The 23,529-nt window shown below is 38.6% G+C and overlaps 1 protein-coding gene across 23 annotated transcripts in view; it reads left to right on the forward strand.

The window, feature by feature from the left end:
- Positions 1 to 23,529, forward strand: part of CELF2 (CUGBP Elav-like family member 2) — a 449,189-nt gene that overhangs the window by 348,173 nt on the left and 77,487 nt on the right. For all 23 annotated transcript variants that reach the window (XM_044280047.1, XM_044280053.1, XM_044280064.1 and 20 more), the window contains one exon: positions 5,672 to 5,806. In XM_044280047.1, the coding sequence (XP_044135982.1) occupies positions 5,672 to 5,806 (135 nt within the window). The remainder of the gene's footprint in view (positions 1 to 5,671; positions 5,807 to 23,529) is intronic.

Raw genomic sequence — 23,529 nt, forward strand, 5'->3', positions numbered from 1 at the left:
TGATAGATAGATATCAGATAGATGGATAGTTATAATACACATTGAGATGTTAGATCGATATATGAACAGTCTGACAAATACGTAGGATCTGTCAGACTGATAGATGCATATGGGAAAGATGATAGATAGATAGAGTTAAAAAAATGGCAGCACTGGATACAAAAATGAAAATAATAGCAGAGGTGCAGGCCTAATGGGACATGACTATTGCCCAAATAAACAAAAATGCAAAACAGCAGCACTCTCATTATAAATGAAAGTAGAAAACAAGTGCGTCCACATGGGTGAATAAACTTTTTTCTACTTTCATTTAATGAGAGTGCTGCCATTTTGCTTATTTATATATATATTTTTAGGCAGCACTCCAAATGTAGTAAAGAGTGGTGGACCTGCTTTTATCCACCTCAACTGCTGTTAGTCCTGTTTAAATTGTAGGACCGCGCTGCTGTAAAACCTTCAGATGTATTCCCTCTCAAATCGAGCCGAAAGCACTTTTAGGCCTAGGAGAACATCGATACCAACACGCCAACCACCTTCGATCTTACTGAGCCCCTCTGCAATTTAACATGGGTCACACAGATAGTGAAGCACCACAAACTCCGGTCACTGTAAAGGGTTTAATATACTCACAAACAACATCCAATAAAAGAATAAAAGAGTTCAGATGTTCCCGCAACATGAAATGTCAAAAACTGGATCAAGTTGTATGGGATGATTGGGTAATGCCTCCTGTTTGTAAACTTGCCAGTTATCATCACTTGTCGCAAACTGAGGGACAAATTCCTTGAACTGGGAGACCTTGGTTTATCATTCTAGCAGATCGTTATGTGCCCAAACCAATATGTCAGCACTGTTTAACGGTGCATTTCCCGGTAGTAGGGAGAACATTGACAAACTGGAATGAAACTAAAAGGTGCACAGATGGATCTTCTGATTAGAAGAATGGCATGTAGTGATCCATTCTGTCGTGCAAGTGAAATTAGAAATCACATCCTAAGCCTAGGGTAAACAGTGTCTACACAAACCATCAGAAGGTGCTTGCACAACATTGGGCTATGAGCTAAACATAAAGCTACGGGTGTTCCATTGACCTCATGCCACCTCAAGGCTAGAATGCTACACAGGAAGATGGCAAAGGGAGTGGAATGTAGGTCTATCCTCTTTAGCATTGAGTCCCACTTTTGTCTCAGATTCAGGTCAATGTAACATTGATTTGGTAGTAGAACCAGTGGTAGGGCCATTTTTCCAAAGCTCCTACCATGGCTTGTAGCATTTATTGACATGTCTCACATCAAGCACATTGGGGATGTCATTGGGGAGCAATTGCAAAGGAAGTTGCCAGCAGCAAATCTTGATAATTTTCAATGCCAGTGTGCATTCAGGATAGCAGAACATTCCATCTTCCTCAGACAACCATTAATAACATCATTGATATCATGCCAAGGCGTGTAAGTGTGTGTATTTATCCACATGATGCTGAAACTCAGAATACATCAAAATATTTCAATTTTTTATCATTTGTCTATCATTAAAATATCTCTCAATCTTATAGAAACATAGAATGTGTCGGCAGATAAGAACCATTTGGCCCATCTATCCTGCCCAATATACTGAATACTATGAATAGCCCTCGGCCCTACCTTATATGAAGTATGGCCTTATGTCTATCCCATGCATGCTTAAACTCCTTCACTGTATTTGCAGCTACCACTTCTGCAGGAAGGCTGTTCCATGCATCCACTACTCTCTCAGTAAAGTAATGCTTCCTGATATTACTTTTAAACCTTTGCCCCTCTAATTTAAAACTATGTCCTCTTGTAGCAGTTTTTCTTCTTTTAAATATTCTCTCCTCTTTTACCTTGTTGATTCCCTTCATGTATTTAAAAGTTTCTATCATATCCCCTCTGTCTGGTCTTTCTTCCAAGCTATACATGTTAAGGTCCTTTAATCTTTCCTGGTAAGTTTTATCCTGTAATCCATGTACCAGTTTAGTAGCTCTTCTCTGAACTCTCTCCAAAGTATCAATATCCTTCTGGAGATATGGTCTCCAGTACTGAGCACAATACTCCAAATGAGGTCTCACTAGTGCTCTGTAGAGCGGCATGAGCACCACCCTCTTTCTACTGGTAATGCCTCTCCCTATACACCCAAGCATTCTGCTAGCATTTCCTGCTGCTCTGTGACATTGTCTGCCTACCTTTAAGTCTTCTGAAATAATGACCCCTAAATCCCTTTCCTCAGATACTGAGGTTAGGACTGTATCACTGATTTTATATTCTGCTCTTGGGTTTTTACGCCCCAGGGGCATTATCTTGCACTTATCAACATTAAATTTTAGTTGCCCGATTTTTGACCATTCCTCTATTTTTTTTTAAATCCTTTTCCATTTGGTGTATCCCTCCAGGAACATCAACCCTGTTACAAATCTTTTTGTCATCAGCAAAAAGACACACCTTACCATCGAGGCCTTCTGCAATTTCGCTGATAAAGATATTAAACAATATGGGTCCCAGAAAAGATCCCTGAGGTAGCCCACTGGTAACAAGACCTTGGTCTGAATATACTCCATTGACTACAACCCTCTGTTGTCTGTCCCTCAGCCACTGCGTAATCCACTCAACAATATGGGAGTCCAAGCCCAAAGACTGCAATTTATTGATAAGCCTTCTATGTGGGACAGTACCAAAAGCCTTTCTAAAGTCTAGATAAGCAATGTCTACTGCACCTCTGCCATCTATTATTTTAGTCACCCAATCAAAAAAAATCTATAAGATTAGTTTGACATGATCTCCCTGAAGTAAACCCATGCTGTTTTTGATCTTTCAATCCATGGGATTTTAGATGTTCCATAATCCTCTCCTTAAGTATGGTTTCCATTAATTTCCCCACTATTGATGTCAGGCTTACTGGCCTATAGTTGCCCGATTCCTCCCTACTACCTTTCTTGTGAATGGGCACAACATTTGCTAATTTCCAATCTTTTGGGACGACTCCTGTTACCAGTCGTCTGTTGATTTCCATAATTCCACAACTTCCACTTTTCCTTTTTGGTGTTTCAATTTCATTGTTGAGGATTCTAGATAGATATAAGATACATAAAAATCTGATAAACATAGATATAGAAAGAAAGAAAGAATCATACAAGGGTGAATGCAATATTTTTATATTCAATTTTATACTTTGGAGAGTGCTGCTTTTTTGCTTTTTGTAGACACATGCTGTAGATAGATAGATATAACATACATTGTAATGCAATTAATTGATACTTCAATAGATAGACAGATAGGGCTTTTTGGCCTTATAAACATAATATTTTAACAAATCAAACTATGGTAAAACGAAAGATATACCACAGGAGTGAAAGCAGTAGTGCTAAAAAACAAACAAAAAAAACCTCTATTAGCATGGCAGACTGACTTTATCTCCAGGTAGAAATGTACTGCACTTTCATGCTCTTCACATAATTTCACCGCAAGAGTGGCTGCACAAATGTCTCAGCTGTATACTTTGGTTTTGAAAAATACTACAATTATTGTGGCTATTAATATCCTGGCTATAACCTACCATGACCCATGACTGTGAACAAAGCCCGTTCTGTGGAACCAGATATGGTGTATCAGGAAGTCGTATTTGATATGTGTCTAAAGTTTCAAAGTTTGTGTAACTCCATTCCTAAGATTGCTGTGAAAGTATTCACAATTATCCATGATGTATCCCTGGGATTCTAACAAAGACAAAATGATAGCTGCTACTGCCAGCAGGCACCGCTCCTAAAGAGAATGACTGCAATTAAAACAAAAAAGCTTTTCCTTTGGTCATAGAAGAAAACAGTAAATCTTTGCTAAATCAATCACTATTTCCAGGGGCTCTTCCCTAGTGATAACAATACTCAGCAAATATTTCAATGAAAGGAAAAGTGTGAGTGAGAAATATGCCAGGGATGGGGAGAACTATAGCGTAAGCATTAATACAACAATGTGGTCCTATTGGTCCTGGAGCACTAGTCACAGCCTGGTGGACATGCCTTCAGTAGGTTTCTAGCTGATTTTCTATTGCTACATAATGATGTCTAGTTGTAGGACTAATGATATCGATGAAAGCTGAGATTTCCATCCACTATTTCCTGGCACATCTATCGTGTCACTTAGATGGAAGAAGTCTCTAGAAACTTGTGGCAGTAGAAAATAAATTATTTATGGATGATTTGTAACTGTATCATAATTGAAGCAAATTAGCTGTCATTCATGTTTTTAAACAAGTTCACATTTTATCTTGATTCTGTTGATATTTCCTACCATCAATGGGAAAAACAAACTCCACCAGCAACTTGTTATCTTGGCTGCAGGTTCATCAAGCCGTACATTTTGAAATCCAGTTTGGAAAAAAAAAGGAGTATGGTTACCATTCACATGACAAATATTCAAATAATGCTTTTAGATATATGAGGAAAAAATACTAGGTGTATTAGTATATATCACAATGCAGCATGGGTGGGTTGGAAACTTAAATTGGCTTTGAAAAAAAACTAAAAGTGGCCCCATGTTGTAGGTGGGTCTAAATTGGCAGAAATTGAGTCAGTGCAAGTAAGCGGAGCCAACACAGTCTACTACGCTATTCCATGCAGTAACATCTAGTTCTGAACACACGTGTTAAATGCATACTTCTTTTTTACAATGGAACCCTATGGGTTATGGATTTCACTATATGGCATTCGTTTAACTGAATCATGGTTAATGTAATGTGAACATAGCCTTAGTGATGTGAAAAAACCTCATAGTGCTCCATTAACCTAATGAAAACCAAAAGAATTTCCTTTTGGTCTCTGTCAGGCCAGTATATTTTGGTATACTGCAAAAAAAGGTGTTAAAGTAGATTAAGCTGTTCCATACAACAGTATCCATTAAATATAATAAAAATAAAATGTATTTTTTTTAAATGGGAGCCTGTAATTGATGGGTACCACTGTACTGTATCTGTCACAAGCCTCTATTGAAGGTATGCATGAACGTATACATCCAATGGAGGCCATGAATGTGTTATGAACCAACTCTAAACTATCAACAAGAAAAACATCAGTCCCGAATTCTACAGAGAAACATAGAAACATAGAATGTGTCGGCAGATAAGAACCATTTGGCCCATCTAGTCTGCCCAATATACTGAATACTATGGATAGCCCCTGGCTGTAATGGACTTTGAAATGTTATTTGTGCATCTGTAGTATGACCCCCTTCATATAGTCAACCACTGTGTTTAAAATGAAGACCCATGTGAAAATGATATAGCTGGAAAGTTTACCATTTATTCATGGGCATTTGATTGCTGCTGCCGTTCAGCTCTTTGTAAGATTTACTAAAATACAGTGTGTCCCATAGACATAAAATGTAACTTTTCACCTAGTGTGTTTAAGTGACTGGAATGAATGTATCTGGATGAGCAGCAGCTTCTCATCATGCTGTGAGCTGTAGTAGCATCACAGCAAAAAAAAAGAAAAAGGAAGAAAGGAAATAAATGCGAAATAAAGAGTTTGCATTTGCCTTCCTGGGACCTGTGTAAAGCACAAAGAAAGACTCACATGATCGCAGCTGGTTTTGATGTGGTAATGAAGCATTGATCACAGGAATAAAAAAGATAAAATGGCCTTTGCTCATTCATTATTTTTATCTCCTAGCTGTGGAAGACAGAAAATTGTTCATAGGCATGGTTTCGAAGAAGTGTAACGAGAACGATATCAGGGTGATGTTTTCTCCATTTGGTCAAATAGAAGAATGCCGAATCCTACGGGGACCTGATGGACTGAGTCGAGGTGAGTGTGCCGTCTGTAAAGAACCTTTTCCTTAACAGCTAATTGGAGCAGTATGTCACAGGCAGCAGATGTGTTGGGCCAGAGGTCACCCACGATTGCTTCCCATGCGATGCAGTTACCCACATGAACTTTCCGCAAAGATGGAGAGAAGTAATCAGTTTTATTTGTAAAGTCAAAGAGGGTCTCTATGGAAAGCATGACTTAGTGCGTTATCTATTACAATGCAGCATGGATAAAGCAATTATCTTCATTCTCTTGTGTGTAAAACGATTGCAGCTCTTTAAAGGAGTAGTTCCAAATGCAACACTTACAGCTGCCAGTGTTAACAGTAGAGCCCATTTCCCAAGACAAGTTAATTCAGTCCTCTTCAAAGCATTCTGGGATATGTAGCTTTTGATTCCAACATTTTGAAGGTGTCATCTCAGTGTTGGCCCAGCTGGTAGCCATAAGCATGTACTATAAATATATTCAAAGTACCCGTGCCAGTGATTTTCAAATTATATTTTACATTTAACATCTTAGAAAATAGTAGGGGACTTATAAATTAAAAACTAACTGCTGTCTGTACACTTCAGAAGTTGTCAGCCAAATGCTCATTCAGCAAACCCAAACCTCAAACCCTTCGCACATGAACACTCAGCTTAGCAAAGCATACATTGTGTTCTGAGAGGCAGCACTGGCTTATCCCTATGGAAAACAAAAAGATCGGACATGTTGAAATCCAACATCCCAATACTTCTTTCCCCTGACATATGCCATTGGGGGAAAGCTGGGACACCCCCCATACAACTAAGATGGCCAACCAGTCTCACCAGTGGTGTCCATAGCCATCAGTCAGATGAACCATTTTAAACTCCCTGAAAATTAGAAATCTGAAATCTAGAATTCTTATTGCAAATACTGACACTTTTTATTTTTTACTAAATTGACAAAAATCTTATAGTCCATAACAATCTCTTTCTAACAAAGCTAGAATCAACCCTGTACCTTACATGGATGCAGAGATCTAGCCATTGAATGGTCCAATTGTTTCAAAAGTAAATTGTTTTTCATTCTGAATGAAATTAAAATAGCATTTAATGGTGCCACAACCCCTTTAATAAGCCTTTTGTAAAATGGCTGGACTATCCATTTTTGTTATTCTTCATTATGTTGGCCAACTGCAATCACAGTGGTTGGGCTGACTCCAAATAATGTACCAGTCTAGTGAGGTCTAAATGAATGGCATTATGAAGGGTACACACTATTGTCATAGCTTCATGTGAGCACATCCTACTTTGACAAACACTTCATTTAGTCATATATCAATATGTATTAATATTACCAGCCTAATAACTAGGTTAATATGTAATAATATCACTATGCTTATAATATGATAAATGTAATTGTTATTATTGATCGCTTTGTGTTTGTGAAGGTAATTAAGCACCATTCCCAGTGTGTTATTCTTTATTTCACCATACTTAGAGTGGATCTGCCAGCTAAATATGCTTCTCTATGTAAGGGCAATGCATTATATCTACAGATCTATACTCCCGTGCCATTTGGCTAATATAACCCAGCATCCTGAATGACTACATTTAAGTATATGTATGGCTGGGTCTGAAAAAGAGTTTTGTATTCTTAGAATACCAAAATGAAAACAAGTACTATACCAAGGATGAGAGCTCATTCATATGTATGTCTCTGAAAATTGTAATATTAGGTCCTTTATGAGTTAACAAATGTGGTAAACAAGATCTTTTTTGTGTATTGGTTAAGGGTAAATTCACATGAGCTTGTTTGGTCTGGGAAGCACACTCCATGTGATGACCACTTTTCCTGAACTGAACGCATTACCTCTGAACTAAACGTACAACCTCAGAATGCCTTATGATGCTGTGAGTCCTGCCTGACCACAGGGCTACTATATTATATTTGCCACATGCAGACCTACAGGGGGGAGGACACAGAGAGGCAATGAGGGTAGTCATAGTCCTCACAGTGGCTAATCCTACTCCCACTCTCACTCAGGTCATCAATGCAGGTGTGCAATCTTTCCTCTCCTCAGGGCACCCCCTGGACTGGTAAAGTCTTCTGCCTGGTGGTGATGGGGGTGCCCTTGATGTCAGAATGAGCAGTGGGGTGCAAGGCAGAAGAACAAGAGGAGGATCAGGTATAGAGACCACAGAACAGGCTGGATTGGTTATGACAAGGTAGAGGCTCTACTCTACTGAATAGATGATAGTAGTTAGAGTACAAATACATGCAGCAGGCATAATTATGAAGTGTAGTTCAAAGTGTAGGCTTTTTCCCAAAAGGCTATATATAGAAGGAGGCAATGATGGTAGTATTCCTCTCTGAGTGCCTCTCTTCCCAAATGACCACAGGCGTTTTATTCCCCATGAAGTCCAAAATCATATGCGTGTGTTACCTAAAGGCATTGCCATAAGCAAAGTCATCGCTGTCCAGCCCCATTCACTATAATGGGCACTGGCAGGGATTCGGACGCAACCTAGCTAGTATGCTGAAAAATGGACGGACAAATATCGCTGCACACAGCGGTTTTCGTCTGCTCGCTTCTCGGCATGTTTGCTGGATTGCGGGCGGATCTGCGCTGGCCACACTCATTATGTCAGCTAGCATTCGGAAGCGCCGGATCCAGAGATCTCCGGCAAGATGCTCACCTTCCAGAACAGCCTGCCAGAGATGTATAACGCAAATGTGAAACAAGCCTTATAGACTTAGTCCAGGCATGGTCTGCATAGTATTCAACCATCTGCTTCTTTGTCTCAGAGGTAGTTCTTAGCAAAGTTGCTTTTTTTTCTGGTAGCTTTCCACTCTCAGAAATTGTGTTTTCCTGGAGAAGAGTTCTTTTAGGGCCTGTTTAGCAGCTCACACCAAAGTAGGTCTTTTCTGTAGCTTGGCTTGCTAGGATCTAGCCAGGGGAAAATGGGACCAGCCCACAACCACAATAGTAACTAATAGTCACCAGTTTAACTGTTTCCTACCTATATACATAACCTCCTTGGATCACATAGTGCATAGATCATATTCAGTATCCCAGTGAACACGTTAACCACTTTAGTAATGAACCAGAACAATAAACCTTTAGTAAACCTTGTATTAACCCTTTTTAGTACGGCATTATGAGTACAGTACAGTAAACTTATGGTTGGGCAGGCACTAACAGCATCAGAAGTCTTTATGATGCTGTGAGTTTAGGGTTAGAGGAATAGTGTTGGTCTGTGCCTTCAAACCAAGAGTCTTTCCTGGACCAAACATGCTCATGTGAAATTAGCCTTAGTGTTTGACCTTGTATTTGGAAAACAGCACACATTGGATTTAAAAGAAAACATAAAAGTCAAAAATCACAATAATGTTTTTTCTGACGACTGGATTATGATCACTTATAGCGCTTTCTATTTTTTACTTGATGTTCATGGTTTATGCATTTACTAACAATACTTGAACTATACTTGAAGTGTGCAGCTGATTGCAGCTTCTCTTCAAATTATGTTATCTCTGAAAAATTCTACAAATAAGTCTGATTGGCTGCTACATAAAGCATAAAAGATGAAGCTTGATGGAAGAGGCTATATTATGAGGTTAGAACTGATTATTGGCCAGTTTCTAGTACACTGCAAAGAAAACTGCTTAAAATGAGATATGTGTAGTGACATAACAAAGGTGCACTGCATAGAAGAGAATCTCAGGAATGGATGTAACAGCAAAATTGATTGAGATCCTTAGCATCTGTTCTAGAGCTTGTTTAGCACCATCCTTCAGAGAGTAGACAATGTCGACTGTACATGGAGAAACCTTTAATTGGACCAACCTAATGGTTCAGAGATGAAGAACAGAGCTTTTAAATCCCTATAGACTTCTCCTTTCATTTGTGGATAACACAGATAAAATGAAAACAATATGGACACATTTTTCATTTTCCCCTGAGAGGATCAGTTCCAGGCACACTGAGCAAATTGCTGGAATGCAAGATGACTAGAATCCAAGGGGTACAAAGAAAATACAAAAAATACATTCATTCTAATGACATCGACATTGTAAAAAAAAAAACAAATATAAACATAATGGCCTATGTTAACTAAGTTGTATTTGGCTGCAATAAATATTCATGGAATCTTTATGACCTTGTACGTTATGTTGCCATAAGCATACAGTAAGGCAATAGGAACATTTAGACTAAAGGTGGACCTACAGTACAAAGCTTTCTATTAACATCATTTAATATATGGGGTATTTACCCTCTATTGAAATACATGACACATGGAACAATTACAGTACCCTGGAATAGAGGGTGCAGATGCATCTGCTAATTGGTCTTCTATAATGTCTGTTGATGGGCAGATGTGATGCCTTACAGAATTGTTTCTAAGGAATCTGCAAGACATTGGCCCAGATTTACTATTCCTAAATATGGTGTATGCTTCGACAAACTGTCTAGACCTGCACCAGATTTATCACAGGGGCAACAGTAGACAATAGACAACAGTAGACCATAGACAACAGTAGACAATAGACAACAGTGGACAATAATCTCTCTATAACCATTTCCTTCTATTGCACTGACTATTGAAGTACGTAGGAACTAATGAATATGATTGGAGGTTTAGAATGGCATACACCAGCATGATGTGTGACCTAACAGCCTGGCAGGTTAATTGTTGCTTCCCTGCAACATCTCACACCAGAACCAGCCCTCCACTCTGATTTCTCCTCTCCTGTCTTACCGGCCAGGCTCGCACCTTGGCCACACAGTTAGGTTATCTGATGCAGTTTTGGAAGCCAAACTCAGTCGTGGACCATAAAAGGAGAGAAAGTATAAAGGACAGATACAACGTCTCCTCTTTTCTGAAATCACTCTTGGTATTGGTTTCCAAAACTGCATGCAGAAACCTTATCGTGTGGCCGTACCCTTGGGCATCATTTTCACAACATGGCAAAGCTGCATGTACTTAGATGCTGATTCAGATGGTGCAGTTTTATGCATTTAAAACTTCATTAAAAAGAAATGGATCAGGAAAGAAATGCGTGTGTTTTTCAGGGGTGTTAGGGTCAGTTGTAGTTTTCACATAATTTACGTGAATATTTTTCATACATTTTGTTAAATACAATCTTAATGTGATTTTTAACTGCATCCAACCACACCAACTGAATACACCCTTACTTTTTGATCGATATAGAGTCCCTTCCACAGTGCATTTCCACAGCCACTGTAAAAGCTGGAGAAAAAAATAGAGTTAGACCTAGATTTAACTTGTGGTGGACAATGAGGGCACCAGGTGACATTTTGGAAAACAAAAATGTGAAAATGTCTTTATTCCAACACCTTTAACATGAACCCCCTTTTCAAAGATAAATGGGAGCTGCAGCTACCGCTGCTTGAATTATAGAAGAGAATACATCCCTTACTGTATGCACACCTTGCACACCTTGCATTTCTTTGTTCTGCAACCTGTGGCTTTCTAACTATTGTGCCTACTTGCGTTCCAAGGCACATTGTTGCATGCTCAGTCATGTTGGGTAAGTTCACAGTAGCTGACGTTTCAGATCACTAATGTAAATGTACCATGGCATTTGGCCTACAACATGGGTTTGTTTATGTAGCTACAAAAATTAAATTGTGCAAGATCATCTGTAGTTATTAGCAAGGTGTGCACATAGCCTAAGGGCCCATTTACATGAGGGCAATGATCAGGAACAAACTGTCCATTCCCGATCATTGCCAGCTCATTCCGATGCAATTGAGTTGCTTTTACATACAGTAATTACAGATGTAGCCAAGCTAAAACTGACTCCGATAACACACGGCACAGAGTTATCTTGGTTATCTCGTGACAAAAGCCATTACAATCTATTGAAAAGTTAGTTATCTTTTTCTTGCCATTGTTTACTTAACGCATTAACCATCAAGTTTAGCTCGGCTACATCTGTATCTCCTCTGTGTGGGGATAAGTGATCACAGAACGCCCACTGATTATTGTTTGTGGGCAGCACATGCCTCTTTACAGTGGGCAATGTGCTGCCCACAAACTGTTATTTTAGGTGCCAGATAAAATATGCAATCACCCAACAAACAAGCGTTTTTCTCTTTCATTAGGTGATCAGCGGCACATTTACAGAGGACAGTTATTGAGAATGAGCATTTATAAGAATGTTCACCACCGACAATTGTCCAAATCCATGATGACCCATGTAAAAGGGCCCTTAGGCAACACAAAGTCCTAAGTTGTTCAATTACATACTTAGACTTATGGAATGGAAAGGTTGCCTTACATTTATTAGGAGAACTTGCAATTAGACGAAGGACGAAATGGATAAGACAGGCAGTCTAAAGAGGCACCAAATCTATCACAGCTGCTCCCACTGTAGGATAAATTTGGTGTATGTAGATATTTTGTCGAACTTTACACCAACTATTGGTTGGCTTACTTTCCGCCACAATTTTTTGCCATACTTTTTGGGCCATTTTGGCTTATTGTTGTGGCTTTTTAAGCTACACCCATTTTCTGCTAACCATACTCCTTTCCTGCCAAGCCATGCCAAGCGCAGTGGATTATACTTTTTTGGCCCATTTGTTTCACCAATAGTTCTGAAGCTTGATGCGAGATTCATCATCAGAAATGTACCAAATGCACATTTTATGCCAAATTCTAAGATTAGTAAATGGGGGCCATAATCTCTAAGATTTGTATGTGTCCACGTTGCAATAATCATACATTCTCCAATACATATTAGCTATTGTACAATCCAGGCCTCTATTTGGGGCTCATACTTTTGATTATCAACTTTACATTGACAAGGAAGAAATCTAACAAAAAAAGATATTTTAAACTGAGTACAAGAAAAAGAAAGACGATACCGAGTGACCTTTCTAACATGTTGGGCAGGACCACAAGTTCTGATGTGGGCTAGAATTGAATAAGAAACTAACAATTACCTGCATTGTAATGCAGACTCAATCATTTCTGTCATTTTCATAAATTGGTAGAAATCAGCAGTACATAATTACATACCTTCCATTCCTCTATACATGTAGGGAGGCTGTGGAATTTCGAGATGGCACTTTATAGCGAGCTGTCTGAAGTTGTAAATGCTAAAAAGAAAATGCCTCTCTGCTATTTAAAATGACATGTATTATTGCTTGTATAATTAGAGAGTAGGCGCAGTAGCTACGTTTTATTTCACAATATGGCATATTCTGAGAGGGGCTAATTCTTACATATACGCTAGATGAACTTTTAAATGATATAATCATGCACACAGTTCTCCTCAAATCAGAATCAAAATATATTCATTTTCCAAAACGCTTTGTGAACGAATGTTCAAGAATAGGTTTGAGTCAAAGTGACTTAGTATTTTAATCCCTACAATATGGAGGATACCTATGTAAGTGTTTTACTAGTTATATTCTGTATGTAGTTAGGTAAAGATGCAGCCTAAATAGTCACCATACAAAAGTTTCACCTTTTTAGCCACTTTTTACATGGCGGACTGTTTCAAAGGCTGCCATACTGAAACACAATTAAAATGGTATTCTAGGAGTTCAATATTGATGACCTGTCCTCAGTGTAGGTCATCAATATCTGATGATCGGTGGGAGTCCAACACCCGGCACCCCCGGGCCTCCTCAGAGGTTACAAAGCACAGCGCTGTACATTGTATAGATGCTGTGCTTAGTAATGCAGCCCATTTGAATGGGACTGAGCTGCACCTAGGCCATGTGAACGTGATACCACTGTCTCAGGCTCACTGGAGCGCCATCAACAGTTGGTTCAACAGTGGTTCCAGGTGTCAGACCACCAATGATCAGAGATTAAAGGGGTTGTCTCACTTTAGTAAGTGGCATTTATCAGATAGAGAAAGTTAATGCAAGCCACTTTCTAATGTATTGTGATTGTCCATATTGCTTCCTTTGCTGGCTGGATTCATTTTTCTATCACATTATACACGGCTCGTTTCCATGGTTACAGACCACCCTGCAATCCATCAGTGGTGGTCATGCTTGCACACTATAGAAAAATTGAAAAATTAATCCATCCAGTAAAGGAAGCAATATGGATATTAACAACACATTAGTAAGAGGCTTGTGTTAACTTCCTCTACATGATAAATGCAACTTACTGTGAAACAACCCCTTTAATGATCTATCCTGAAGATAGGCTATCCATAGGAAGCTCTCAGAAAATCCCTTTAAAGAAGTAGCCAAGGTAAATAGGTGGCGAAAAAAGGTTCTTGACTACAATATCAAGAGTCTATCTTTGTCTTCAGCTGATGCATCAAACAAGTGGGTCAAATCCTGATGCGAATTATATTTTCTGTAGTTTAGACAGGGGGCAGTGACTTAAAGGGGTTATCTGACTTTTTTTTTTTTAAATGCCTCCGAAGCCAGCAGTTGTCATAAGATAAATTTACAATTCTACATCTACTTCCTGTGCTGTCAGTCTAATCCTTCCTTCCATGATTTGCTTAGCTGCAGCAATGACTTGCCCATATTCTCCATGTGACCACTGCATCCAGTTACAGCCGTCAGCTGTCTCGTGCCATATGCCGCTGAATGCAGTGGTTATATATGGGCTTGCCAACACTGGAGCCAAAAAGGTGACATTATGACTGCAAAGACGTGGGAACATTCAATAGGCGGCACTGAAAGTGGCGGAGGATAAAACGGGGAAGGATAACATATTTCATTATCACAATTGGTGGCTTGAGGGAAAATGTTTTTAATGTGTCAAACAACCCGTTAACACATGACTTCAGGGTTTGTATGTAGTCTGTAACCATGAAAAGGGATAGGTCTATGTAAGAGCTGTACACCCAACATGTTAGGAGGTTTTTATCAAGACATATAGAAAAATAAAGGCAAATGTTCCATGCCCTTTAAATATGTTTCCAAATGTTTCGCTTGGTAGATGGAGCCACACAAATAACATAGCAAATATGTGTAAGGTCTACTACAGTATCATTGCTTAACTAGCAAAACAAAATATTTTGCATTATTTATTTATCTTTGTGGCATTTATATGGCGTTATATATGCAGTAATGACCTTTATTTCTAATTAAATCACTCTATGATATATAGAGACTGTTAAGTACAGCTTGAAACTGATTATGACACCTTATCAAAGCTTAGTGCTTGCTATCAATTTCTAATGCTTATCGCGTGCATAAAACATGACCTTACTCACTACAGAGTTAACACCTATAAATATGTAATCTTCACATTTACTTAGTGTGAGTCATATCTTTTTATCTCGTGTTAGAAGATTTAGTACAGTATTGAATATACAGTCATCGCTGCTCTTAAGTATGCGTTCTGTAAATGAGTATTTAAGGGAAGGTGTCCCCTATATTTTTTTCTACTAGTTAAAACCAGATAATGACATAAGCCCCTTTTTTTCTAGTCAGTTTTATTTTCTGGCCTTACATTTTTTTTTATTTCTATTCTATTTTCAATACATGATTATGTCCGGGTTATTGTTAACAGCAATTAGAGAGATGCTTTACAGCAGCCACCATGGACCAAAGACATAACAAATTGGAGGGGGCTGTTTAACTTCTATGTGCAAAGGTCATTGTGGGGGAAGGGGGAGTAGATAAGTTGTGTGCATCACCTATTGTGAATGGGGGATCCTGCGTTATGAATATATAAAACAGGAACAGGAAATCTCAACATATTATTAGGCATAATGGCCAGTGAGAAAGCTACATCATTTTAGGATTTTTTTAAAATATAGAAATGGGGAACAGGGGTGAATCTTCACTTTTCTATACCTATTTACATATAGAGCTTGAAAATTACTTACACAATACATTATAAAACCTAGGAAATTTTCAGGTAAACAGGAGGGAAACTAGTATTTTTGAATCAACTCTATGCTTAAAGGTTCTTTTATAAAACATTCTGGAAAATGAATATATTCTAACCTTAATGTGAGGAGAACTGTGTTCATGATTATATCAATCAAAAGTTCATCTAGTGTGTACTTAGGAATTAGCCTCTCTCGGTATTGTGGAATACAATTGTGTTACTATACCTGCTCTCTAATTATAGAGAGTCCCACTCTACTTTTCACTTGCAGCTTTTTAACCTAGGATTCCTTCATACAGATTTTTTCTCCTTTCCTTTTTTTTTTGTATAAGAAATAACACTATGTGGCATTTTGTATCTTTTTTCTAATTTAATAGAGTTGATCCTCCTAACAGGCGTTTTTCAATGTAACATATAGATGCATAAAAGAGGAAAAACGGCCACGCAAGAAAACAGCGATAAAAAACGGCAAAAAAAACTGTGCAATTGCCAAAAAAAAAGACTATGGGGATATTTATCACTTGCAGTAGTTTTTGTGTCTGCCTTTGCTTTGTGTGTCTGCTCCAATTTATGAAATGGTGCACCTTAATGTGAAATTTGGCATGAGTGTAATGTGGTTTATAAAGAAAGCGGTCGCCAAAACATGCAACTTTTTTAAGCCACAAAACTGGCATCTGATCTGATAAATGTCCAACGGTGTTTTGAAACCAGCCTCAGTCTGAACTGTTTGCTAAAAGTGAACAGTAGATTGTAATCCAGGGTACAACAAGTAGGTTGTTCAAGTAGGTTAGTAGTTTGAACTTTAGGCTTAGTAGCACTTCAAATAAAAGGTGAGGTAGAGATTACCCTCCTATTCCTGCATGATCCAGCAGCACCCGTATCTACAACCCATTAGGACACTTGTCCTGCCATTATGTCACCACTCGTGTATACAGCATTTTATCATCTACATTAATGATAATATCAAGTATGGCATTGCCCCTGGTTCTTGTATATCACTATGAAATTGTCATTTAAAGGACATTTACGCTGGGGATAACTCTGATATTCCAGCTACAACAAAATAATCAATGTCCTTCAGCATAGTAAAAGCATACAAAACAGATTTCTGTCCAACAGCCGACCTACTTGAAAAGCAATTACAAGATTTTCAAATAGAATTTGGGAGGCGCTATGTATTTCATTTGACGCTAAAAGGAATACTGATTGATCTGTAAATTAAAAAGACGTACACTTCTGAAAGGCCTTGCTTGTTCTCTCCGTGGCATAAAAAGCATCTTTATTGTTCAACTAACACTTTGACTTTTTTCCAAGAACAGCTAATTGCAACATCTCCGCGTAACTGCTCCTCAGCTTGCTGCTGTTGAAAATTGTAGTAAATGCATAAACTGTGCCTTATTGATTTTTGTTGACATTTTACATGCCTCTTATACATTCTTAACCTCTGTTTAGTAATTGCTAGTACAGAGCACACTCATGGATAATAAGATCAAATTAGGTAACTAAAAGGATTCCTTGGCAACAAAGTGCCATGTTATTCAAGAATGCGCTATGTGCATATACCACTATAAGATAATGATCTTCACGTTCAGATCTGTACCTAGGAAATGGAACCTCTAAGTGCCATATCCTGTCTTATATAAATGCACCTGCTTGGCCTGTTAAACTGACAGAAATACATACATATATTTAGCTTATAACACTTATCTACTGGATATTGCTTCATTCACAGAACGCTTTAAGGACGAGCTTTATTCTGACTGTCATTTATAGACCAGCCTTAAACTGATGTACGATGGATTGTAATGCATCCAATAGAGGGGAACATCTCTTAATAAATGTGGTGCATTCTGGGCTGTCCTTAGAGAGGGTTTCTAAGATTCTGATATTAATAACCTATGCTCAGGATAAGTCATAAATATCAGATCAGCAAGGGTTCGACACCAGGGACCCCCACCAATCAGCTGTTTGAGGAGGCCGTGGAACTTCAGTGCAGCTTACCATGCACTTTGCTGTCCATTGGTTAGCCGCTGTGTTTGGTTTTGCAGCTCAGCCGATGAATGTGATGTCACTGGCCTAGGAAGAGGCCAAGATATCTGATCAGTGGAGGTCCAACTCCCGACACACCTCCTGTTCAGTTGTTTGAAGATATTGAGGTGCTCTGGTCATATTGAGGCGCTCTGGTCATTAGTTTTAAAGACTTGGATAACCCCTTTCAACCAAAAAATTTAGATTTACATAACTGTTTTTTTATTATTTTCTAGTCTATAAGTTAAAAATATTGCCAGAAACCTGTTATACTCACCACCTGTCGATAATTCCTGCTCATTTCCAAAGTAGCGAGAAGATTAAAAGGTCACAAATAGAGAAGAACAAAATTATTTGAATTCAACTAAAATTTTGTAAATATTCAAGATATATCTGATTCCGAGTTTTTGGTTATTCGATTTGGGTGAATTTTTGGGAGGAGAGAGAAAAAGTTAAATCATAAAAACATTTTAAATAGGAGACTAAAGAGAAAATAATGTCCTAAACACATTTGGTGGCAAATTGGATCACTATTGATTCTGGTCGAATCAATTCAGACATGAATAGAATCGGTTGCCCAATTCGAATTCATCAAACCCAAACTGAATTTTGAACAATTTATTCACCTCTAGTCACAAATTATAGAACAGATATGATATGAGCCATAATTTACAACTTTTTTTTTTACACCCATTTGCTACTTTTTACTTCATTTATTTGCCCTAAGGATTTTTGTTTTCTTGACTGACGGTTAAAATCTGAATCTGTCCTCAAAAACATACTCTCAAAGAAGATGGAATCTGTGCAGATGCCAATGCAAAAGTGTCTAGCGTGCTGTGGGTATAGTAATGCAATGTACATACTTTATATTTAGCACATGGTACCAACATTTGTATAGTTATTGTCATCCACTATGTGGGTATTATCAGTGGACTCCATAGTAAAGATAAAATGAGGCTCCTTGCAGATACTGCTTAACATCATCACATGCCTGACCATCTGGGACAGGAGGTCCTGGTGCCCCTATTTCTTTTTAATGACTGTAGCACATTTTCATTTCCTTGTTTGCTTGCACTGTGGAACCAGTTCATGCTCTCATGATTCTTTAATGTAAAAATCAATAACTTTTTTTAAGTATAAAAAAAATGTAAATTGTCATGGATGATGAACAATGGCAGAATACCCAGTTTTTGTCACCCTCCTCCCCAAAAAATTAAAATAACCATTGATTAAAAAGTCATCTACACCTTAAAATGGTAACGATAAAATCTACATATCTTGGTCTGTCATCGGTTGCTTAAAGTGACCATTTGCTATTATATTTTACCTTACACAAATGTGTATGGATATCTTTATCAGCTTCACTCAAAATATATATTATTAAAACTCCCGGCCTCTATTTTTGTATTCCTATTGTAAGTACAATTTAATGTCTTTTTTTTACATCTCCTTTCCATTAATGATAAAATATATGATTTGACAGTATCATCAGCTGCACACAGGGGATGCACAGAAGCGAAATTAGCCATGCATTTTTCATATTACTTTATTTTTTTTAGCCATCTAATTGATTTGGCCCTTCCTATGAATCCTTTAGTTGCTGGAACGTCACGGAACGAAATTTTCATTGTCTTTACTGGCCACTGGGGCAGCTGATAAACGTGCAATGCCAAGAACAGAATTTTGTGCATTAGCTTCAAAATGACAATATGCTGGAACCACTCAGTGTTTAGATTTGCTTCATTTGGAAATCTTTTAAGTAGTAATAATAATGTTTTGAGGAAATTGAGTGGAACACTAAATTATTCTCTGAAACCCGAGTTCAAACTGTGCAAGGCTAAAGAAGCTGAAAATCAATGCACTTTTAAAGTCATTAGAGAGCAAGAGTCAAACATGTCTGTGTTGCTCTGGCAAAGCTTTTAGTGAGCCATAGTATTATTACAAAATCAGCCAGAATCTGCATTAATTTCACAGTCTTTTTCTTCAAGATACCCAAGGGTGCTTGATGAATAAAATGGAAATTTCAAAAGGCAGTGTTTTTATTAGTTAAGGGGGCAATGAGCCTTGAAAGTGCTGAATTTGACCCACACAGTAGCCAGTGCTGGCATAAAGAGATTATGTATTCCAGGCATCAGAACCCTTTATTTGAAGGTGCACGTACAAATAAGAACTGAAGTTGGTGAAGGCTAATATAAAATGTCTAAACAATATTAAAACAAGCACACTTCATTAACTGTCTTTCTTCTTTTTCATCTTCCATTATCTTTAGATTTCGCTGCATGTGTCTATTGGATAGGTTGCTGAAAAGCACAAGAGATTTGCATTATTTAAGATGACCACCCAGTTGCTTTTTTAGCATAAAATGACTCTAATATAGCTGCCATGCTGGGTGGCTGCCTTGGTTTCACGTTCTGAATATTAACGTTTTATAAATATTACATTACGCTATGTTAATGATGATGATGAAGAACTTAAAGAATTTTTCCTGTGTGGATTATTCTGCATTTTTTTAAAGTCATCTTCAAGTTCTAAATCCCCATGGTGTAAAACAGTATAATGTACAGAAAAGGAGAACTAAAGATCCAGATTACAACTTTATTTATAAGGCTGTGCCTATGAGCTTATACTTATGAAGGTTTCATTTTTTGATCATATTTGAACTCAATTTTACAAATATTGAGGTCTATAGATTTATCGATGAGTTCACCCTTATCTACTCATGTGCTAATTTACCTATGTACTTATGAAACTGGCTGACCTGTTACGTGTACGCTTGGCAGCTGAAGGCATCTGAGTTGCCCACATGTTCATATGTGCCCACATGGCTGAGAAAAATGATGTTTTATTATATGCAAATGAGCCTCTAGAAGCTTCGAGGGTGTTGCTGTTACACCCAGAGGCTCAGCTCTCTCTTCAACTGCCGCGCCCTCTGCACTTTGATATGGGCAGGCAGTGAAAGCATCGTAATGCCTGGTCCTGTCAATCAAAGTGGAGAGGGTGCAGCAGTTTCAGAGAAAACTAAGTCTGTAGGTATAACAGTAATGCCCACATTGCTCCTAGAAGCTCATTTGCATACATTAAAACTTCATGTTTCTCAGTAATGTGGGCACATATGGACATGTGAGCAACACAGATGCCTTCAGCTGCCAAGCGCTCATGCCACTGGTCAGCCAGTTTCATAAGTACAAGTCTGCTGACAGATGCCCTGTAAGAAATCCAATTTCACATAATATAAATTCGATATATTGTCACACCATGCCAACAAACAGGCTACAACCACTAGGTGGCCACATATAGATACATGCAGCAGAAACAACTCCCAATACCACCATATCATCTTTTTATTTATTTTTATGCTGGTAAACCTGCTCCATTTATCTCAGGCTCTGTGGAGCCAAGAGGAAAGGCAAGAAAGCACACTTGTTTAATCAGCATAACATGTTGTGCAGCTTACAGATATTTTGCGCTAATTGTTTGCCTTTTTATTTTACAGCACATCTTATTGTGCACTACCATTCACAACTGTCTCATTGTATCCCAGCCTGACCTCATGTCTTATAGTGCATTGCTGTCTCCTAACCTAACCTCATGCCACCAGGGCCTATGCAGAGCTTACTCTGATCATATACCGTATATTGTCTCATCTTTTGTACAGTTCTAGATACTTTTCAATGGCATTTGGCAAAAACAATGGGGTTATTTATCAGATTACACCTTTCACTTGCCAAAGGAGCTCTCAAAAATAAAAGATGGAATCTGATTGGTTGCTTTGGGCAACTAAGGCTCCTTTCACACTAGCGTTCGGCTGTCCGCTCGTGAGCTCCGTTTGAAGGGGCTCACGAGCGGACCCGAACGCTTCCGTCCAGCCCTGATGCAGTCTGAATGGATGCGGATCCGCTCAGACTGCATCAGTCTGGCGGCGTTCAGCCTCCGCTCTGCTCGCCTCCGCACGGACAGGCGGACAGCTGAACACTGCTTGCAGCGTTCGGGTGTCCGCCTGGCCGTGCGGAGGCGTGCGGATCCGTCCAGACTTACAATGTAAGTCAATGGGGACGGATCCGTTTGAAGATGCCACAATATGGCTCAATCTTCAAGCGGATCCGTCCCCCATTGACTTTACATTGAAAGTCTGGACGGATCCGTCCAAGGCTATTTTCACACTTAGCTTTTATATGCCAATATAATGCAGACGGATCCGTTCTGAACGGAGCCTCCGTCTGCATTATTATGATCGGATCCGTTCAGAACGGATCCGATCGAACGCTAGTGTGAAAGTAGCCTAAGCCAGTTCTACGTTATAGCAATTTAATAAATGACCCCACAAATGTCTGTTGGTGGTTGTATAACATCTTCTAATGACAGGAAACAAGAACCTAACAGATAGGATTTAAACCTCTCTGATCCTATTGTTTTTCCTTAGTTAAGTGGTACAAACGCTTATCTCCTACTGCCATTGACATACCAAACATGTTTAGCGAAGCAAATGTGGTGAATGGCTTAAAACAGTCAGTCACTAATCAGGGAACCGACATTGTAAATCTTAGGTCAGCTTAAAGGGATTTTCCAGGAGTAAAATATTGATGACCTAGTTTTAGGACAGGTAATCAATATCTGATTGGTGGGGGTCCAACTGCTGGCACCCGTGACAATGAGCTGTTTGAAGAAGCCAGTGCCGCTACCTTTACCTATGCCAGTGATGTCATGTTCATCAATCACATTGCCTATGTTCAGCTTAGTCTCATTCAAGTGAATGGGCTGGAACTGCAACACAAAGCACAGCCACTACACAACATATGGCACTGTGCTTGGTAAATTGTGAGGAGGCCCCAGTGTTCAATAGAGTGCAGCATCCTATTTAAACAGCTGATCAGCGGGGGTGCCAGGAGTTGGACCCCCCATGATCAAATATTGATGACCTATCCGGAGGACAGCCCATCAATATTGTATCTCCAGAAAATCCCTTTGCATTCCTTAAAATGCAGTGCTATACATTGCAGTGTACTTTATTATATTATTTATATTTACTTTTAAGCAATGAAATGTTACTGGATATCTCATGTTCTGTCATATGTCAAATTATTCTGTTGACTTTGGCCAGGTCAGTTATGAATTTCATTATAGATGCTCTTCTAATGTATTATGTTTAACCACAAAGAAAAATCTTGTTTACCTCATTTGGTGCAATTACAAAGAAGGCTCCTTTAGATTGGGTATCTTTTCAAGATCCTCACCACTAAGCTAATACAGAATTTGCATGTTTAAAGAGCTCCCCTCAATGATACCTGGGAAGCTTAAAATGTGTAACTAAGCTAAACAATTTATATTGATCCCCTTAACCAAGTGTGATGAGGCATCTGTGATGTACTCTAGTCTAAAGTGACCTGTCCTAGTAACAGATACTCACCTAAGAGTTTGGGAATATTACATAAAAATATACTGCTATTTGTATATTATAATGAATATAAAATGTATTTTATGTACTGAATGTTTTTCACACCAAAGAGCTTGAATAACAATTCCTGTTAAATGTTGCTATAAATTGTACTATAGTGTGTTCCTTCTATTTTTATGTGTTTTGTCACCCCACGTCCCATCATTCTTAAAGGGGTTTTCCCGGATTTTAATATTGATGACCTATACGACGGCTCCTTTCTATACACCTGCTAATCACTGCAATATCGATAGTGAGCAGGTAAACAATAAAAGGAATTCTGCGCTCACACTCTTCAACCAGCTGATTGGCATGGGTGCCGGGTGTCGGACCCCCGCCAATCTGATATTGATCCTGAGTATAGGTCATCAATATTAAATTCCCGGAAAACCCCTTTAAATTACAGATGTGCTCACTGACTGTCAATCCAGACTTAAACGTAATTCTGTAAA

Source organism: Bufo gargarizans, chromosome 2 (assembly GCF_014858855.1).
Source record: "Bufo gargarizans isolate SCDJY-AF-19 chromosome 2, ASM1485885v1, whole genome shotgun sequence".
Lineage (NCBI taxonomy): Eukaryota > Metazoa > Chordata > Amphibia > Anura > Bufonidae > Bufo > Bufo gargarizans.